Genomic DNA, 6,168 nt, shown 5'->3' with positions numbered 1-6,168 from the left:
GAAAGGAAAGTACTTGTGTTTTTTTTTTTGTAATTTCTAGGTTTTCATTCGAAGGTATAACAGTTGAAACATGAATGAAACAAATTCGGTGTCATGAAAAATAACGGGTTGAAATCTGAATGTTTTAGATCAGTTAACATGTTACGATTTATAACTTGGTTTAAGCTAATAACGAACATCTTCATCCGTCACTCAGTAGAATCATTGTGTTTCAATCCTTCTAGCCCTATGAATATGTTTTCCTCGTTACATTGTTACATTTCTCATCTTCTTTTGGGACAGTTGTTTGGTTGTTGAATAATTTGTATCATTATTTCTGTTCTAATTGTCACTATAGTCAATATTAGAGCTCTATCAGAGTTTATCTTTATCATATGCTCGAGGAGAGTATTTTGTTACTTTCTGAAAGAACCTTGTTTCCCCTCCTCTGAGGTATTGTTAAGGTCTATACTTGACTACACACGTTGTTCCTAATTCTATACTTGTCTGCTCTTTTAATATGAAAGATGATGGTCTTCTGGATCCTAAACCTTTAGATTCAGTTGGCTCTTTGGGGCAGTATGAGGGCACCCGGAGATATGGCTTATGTTACTCTAGCATGTTCCATCAATTATTTTTTTCCTGAAATCCACTTCTTATTATTACCGAGTGGAATCCCGTGACATTAGATATGTTTGTACAGCAGAAAACAGAGATGTGCGGTATGATCCTATTTTAATCTGGATTTCAATATGAAACGATGTTAGCAACAAACTGAACACAGTCAAAGGTCTGCATCATGTACTGCCTTACATTGGAAGCACTTACGCTAGCAAATAAGAAAAGAAACATCGAGTGAACACACATTTATGACTGAAGCCGTCAGACTAGTAGCGAATCAATCTGAACGGAACATCACAGTTCTGAAGTTGTGATGTATAAAATTTCCTGGCACTTGGCTAAAATTGAAAACCATTACACATGAGATGCACGTAGTTTATATTGTCATACAGAACTTCAGTTATAAAGTATACACTTACTAAAAGACAGGTTTTTGAGTGTATGACAGTAAAATTCTTTCAGAAATAAGCAGGTTGTTATTAACACATGAATACGTCTTCCCAGAGATGAAAGCAGGCATGTTGCAGAACTGTAGGTGCGTGTCAGGCTGCGATTCTAATCTTGTCCAGTTGTTCGCCAGCGGGGTCGTACTTGTCGAGGAACTGCTTGAAGAGTTCGGGGTGTTTGCGCGAGACATGTCCAAAGTACTTAGTCATCGAATGCTTCTGTTTCTCGCTGCACTTGGCGCATCCCGTGGCGAGCATTTCGGGCAGCAGCTCTGTCAAGTACAAACAAAAACAGAGCCAGTTCAGTACAACAAGTAAAAGTGAAGCGGGGAACAGGGTGTAAGCGAGGAGAGTACTTGCACAGGGTAAACTCTAACTGTACCAGAAAAATTTAGGAGGTTGTTCAGGGGTATTTTCTGAGTGGCTTGGTATTCCATACACAGTTATTATTCCGTTTCATTTAGTACCTACATTTCTCTCTATATCTGTACTCTATTAATAGTAGCTTTATAAGAGTTCAGTGTAGGTGGTATGTGCCGTGTGTCTCGCTTGCAAATTTGTCCGCTCATGTTACTCGCTGTTTAGAACAGTAGTTCCCACTTTACTCTTTGCCCATATGCTTACATTAATTTCACACAGCTATGTAAGTTCAGGAGTGTGGAAAGTAAGTGGTGTTCTTTATTAATTTGGTAGCCTTGTACACGACAATGATGCCAGAATTTTTCCATCACACTCAGTTTTCTTTGCACAGATACCCCTCCTGCCAACCTACTGCGGGCTATTTACAATTTAAAAGACTTGTAATACTACTGAAGGCTGTTGTAGTCTGTCCTAAGTAAGCACAGTAGTTTTTCAAGTAGCTTTGATCAGTTACGGCGGTCCCCACGTTATCTGTACGTTACGTGTATTGCGTACCTATCGAGCGTAGGCTCATAACGACCGCTTTCTTTGCGTATGCGATCTGTGTCTAACTAGATCCCCCTAAAAATCGGTTGTGATGAATTGTCTAGAAATGGAGGGAGGATTTACAATCGGCCGAGTAATCCAAGGAAATTTTTTTTTTTAGTAGTTATCCTAATGACTGTTACTTGAAAGTAAAGAGTATTTCTAGCAAAACTGAAATAGCCATTTTCTAACTCAGCTTTCATCCGAAAACTGTTGATTTGTAACGTGAAACAATGAGGATGTTGTAGTAAAAATAAAGAAAACAATATCTACTAATCATATACAGCGCTAGAAAACCCGATTTCCTCAACAAAAATGTAAAAAAAACCGGAAAACAAAAATACATCAAACATTTCTTCAATACTTCGTTGAACTTACATAAAATATGTTTCTATTATTAGCAAACAGCTTTTACATTTATCAATAATAACAGGAAACTTTTGTCTTCGATCTGATGAAGAACGTTGTATTGAGTACAAAAAAAAACAATAATTAAATATATTTTTATGCTTGTGCATCTAAATTGTGCTTGCATCATATGTAATCTCTATGGTTAGACAAAGGGGCAGAAGTCAAGCGATTAACTAATTTCATTACTTATAAAATGTGATTTATATTCTGTAAGGATATTAAATCCACAGTCAATTAATACTGAATGGTTTGCAGCAAAACTAACAATCAAAGATACAAAGCGAAGTCGTCGGCTCACAGTTCTCTGTTACCCACTCATTTATGTTTCTTTTCCTACCATTGCTACCAATGCTACCAGTTAACTTCTTATTTACCACGTCATTTCATTTATGTAGTGTACCAGAACTACTGAAACGTAGTTCCCTTAACGCAACTGTACTGTTATCTGTCAGCTGCGGAATCTGTGTGATGTAGTGAAATTTATATAAATGTAGCAAGATTGTTTATTTGTTGGATACCGAAGTAGAGGGGGAGAATTAACTTAGAAGCTGACGTTTCCTTATGGTAGCAGAAATATAGAGTTGTGTGAATACCAGAGCAAGAAGAAGGTGCTTACGCGCGTTGCTGTGAGTGGTGCTATTTCATCGAAGCTGTGTTCAAAATGACAGGAAAGCAGTGGGTGAATGGCCCAGATATATTTTGTTATACATGCGGAACTTATGTTGTAGGTAAAATACACAGACAAATAACAGAAATCGTGCGGAAGTCATAGTTTGATTACTTTCGCATGAAGCTCAGGGGTCAGAACAAGTCATTTAGTCAATACATTGTGTGTCGTAATTGCGTGAAACAGTTAAGTGTGCAGTGATGGTAAATTGAAATGTTTGAACGTCGCTGTTCCTATGGTACGGCGCGAACAAAAGAATCACGTAGATGACTGGTACTTCTGTATGATGAAAGTATTGGGATACAACAAAGGAAACATGAACAACAGAGTCTTATCTCTGAACTTAGATTCGGCGATTAGATCTTTCCCTCATGGTCTAGGGCTGCTGATCCACTCCCCACCGACGTCACTGGATACATTTGAATTCTTTGAACCGGAAGTAAGTTGCGAAAGTAGTGAACCTGAATACTTCGAAAGTGGTACCAATTTTGTAACCCAAAACCTCTTACACAAACAGAACTTAATAATTTCGTGAAAGACGTGGGACGGTCAAAAGACTCAGTACAATTTCGAATCCTGCCTCGGGCATGGATGTGTGTGATGTCCTTAGGTTAGTTAGGTTTAAGTAGTTCTAAGTTCTAGGGGACTGATGACCATAGATGTTAAGTCCCATAGTGCTCAGAGGCATTTGAACCATTTTGAACTCAGTACAACTTGTGCAAATAATTTACTCGCCCACCTTGCATCATATCCAGTGCTCAGAATTCGTGATACAGGCTTTAGGAAATTATTTGTTGAAGATGGTTTAAGATGTTCTCAAAAACATCGACGGATTAATGGTGAAAGAAGTAGCTGAAAAGCATGAGGGTAAGCAATGAAGTTTATTTATAGATCCGTCGAAGCGAAGTTTGAAAGCAGTATTCGTAAATCTGGAAATAAGCTAGCATTCCAACTGCGTGTTCATACACTTAAAAAAGACATACAGTGACTCGAATGTACTCATTCAAAATGAAAAACACCAGTGTCTTATATGAGGCGATTTTGAAGTTACTCGCATTCTCCTCGTCCAGCAAACAGGGTACAACAACATGCATTGCCATATATATGAATGGGACAGTAGGACACCTCATAAGCCTGAGAGAATGGCCTAAGAGAAAAGGTTTGATAACGGGATCGATGAGAACTGTGAATTTAGGTAATTAGGGTAATTAGGGTAATCCAGATAACATTTTACTGTCTCCACTGCAAATTAAATCAGGACTGATGAAGCAGTATGTGATAGCACTGGACAAAACGGGAAACTGTTTACAATACGTGCTTAGCAAATTCCCAAATCTATAGGTTGTAAAGTAGAAAAAATGGATGTTTGTTGGACTAGACATATGTAGATTGCTGATGAATACCTTTACATGCCAATGATGGGAACAGAGCAGCAAGCTTGGAGAAGATTAAAAAATTTTATGAATCGTTTTCATGGCAAGAATAAGCAGACTGATTACAAGGACTTATTGGAAGGTTATACCACAGTTGTTCAAACAGTGAGGATACAAAGTCTCCCTACAACTACTTTTTTCTAGTGTCATTCCTAGACAGCCTTCAACACAGTTTGGCTGCTGCATCAGAGAAACAAGGTGAACGGTTCAATCAAGAATTTAATACTCTGGAACATCGTTATCAAAGTCCAGGGAAATAAACATGATGGCTGACAACTGCTGGTGTATCACACGTGAAGGGAAAGTGTTACACAAAAGGAAGGACATAAAGGGTTCATACACAGGCAAACATAAACGAAAGTTATGCCGCCAGCTATTAAGTGTCCAGATCACCAAATTTGTTTCTTCTAGTTCATACGCTACTTTTTACCATTTTATGAGACCATTTCACCTCCATCTTTCTGTAATTGCCTCGTGATTTCATTAGGTACAGACACTGATGATGTTAATTGTAGTGGACTGACAAGACAGCCAGTCCACAGTGACGGGTAACCGAAAGGCACGCGTACACACACGCCGACTGGAGTGAATTCTGGAACAGGAAACGTAATTAATGCTATAAGAAAAGTACATAGCTGATGTGATACTTAACTTTTATTTCCATCATTGTGGTACATCGCTATTGACGATACAAATTAGACTCGTTCCGGATAGGGTTAATGGCGCCTTGCTAGGTCGTAGCCATGGACTTAGCTGAAGGCTATTCTAACTGTCTCTCGGCAAATGAGAGAAAGGCTTCGTCAGTGTAGTCGCTAGCAAAGTCGTCGTACAACTGGGGCGAGTGCTAGTCCGTCTTTCTAGACCTGCCATGTGGTGGCGCTAGGTCTGCAAGTACTGACAGTGGCGACACGCGGGTGCGACATGTACTAATGGACCGCGGCCGATTTAAAGCTACCACCTAGCAAGTGTGGTGTCTGGCGGTGACAGCACATTAATGATGACTGTGAAAAAACCTGACATGTTTTAGAGAAAGAGGCTCCAGCTAAATGCAATAGATTTAGTCAGAAATTCATGCTTTCATTCAAAGCCCGGATCAAAAGTCAAAATTCGTCAGACTATGGTAATGACGGATTCTGTCTAGGGTTTGTTTTCCGGTAGTATTCGTCGTTTGTAATGATTGACAGCGGTTTGGACAAGTTTATTGATGAAGAGTTGACCGACATACAGCTCGTGTTCTAATTAACTGAATGCTATGGAAGAGAGTCACAACGAACTATGCTGAGCTGTGGCCACTGCAGTGGCAACAGCTTCACAACACTGTAGCGTCAGAGTCCTCTGCCCCTTGTATTGTACATTTTGAGGACTGAATATCACAGGCTTGATGGGCTTTATGGCCTCTGGCTGCAGATGACCGACGTGAATGCCTTTGCTAACAGCACATCAGCTGCATCGCCTCTCCTGGGCTCATTACCATATAGGTTGGACCCTGGATGACTGGAGAACCGTTGTCTGGGAAGATGATTCCCGAGTTCAGTTGGTAACAGGTAATGGTAAGGTTCGAGAGTGGCGCAGACTCCACGAAACCATGGATTCAAGCTATAAACAAGGCACTGTGCAAGCTGCTGTTGGCTTGATAATGGTGTGGGCTGTTCGAGTAAGTCCTCTG

General features: G+C 39.7%; 1 protein-coding gene across 1 annotated transcript in view; it reads right to left on the bottom strand.

Moving 5' to 3' along the window:
* Window positions 1–961: 961 nt before the first annotated feature.
* Window positions 962–6,168, bottom strand: part of LOC126191539 (ejaculatory bulb-specific protein 3-like) — a 32,191-nt gene continuing 26,984 nt past the window's right edge. Inside the window, exon 3 of the mRNA XM_049932444.1 lies at window positions 962–1,318. Within this exon, the coding sequence (XP_049788401.1) occupies window positions 1,143–1,318 (176 nt within the window). The 3' untranslated portion in view covers window positions 962–1,142. The remainder of the gene's footprint in view (window positions 1,319–6,168) is intronic.

Source organism: Schistocerca cancellata, chromosome 6, assembly GCF_023864275.1.
Source record: "Schistocerca cancellata isolate TAMUIC-IGC-003103 chromosome 6, iqSchCanc2.1, whole genome shotgun sequence".
In the NCBI taxonomy this organism is placed as follows: Eukaryota; Metazoa; Arthropoda; class Insecta; order Orthoptera; family Acrididae; genus Schistocerca; species Schistocerca cancellata.
This window is presented reverse-complemented; position numbering and strand designations above follow the sequence as displayed.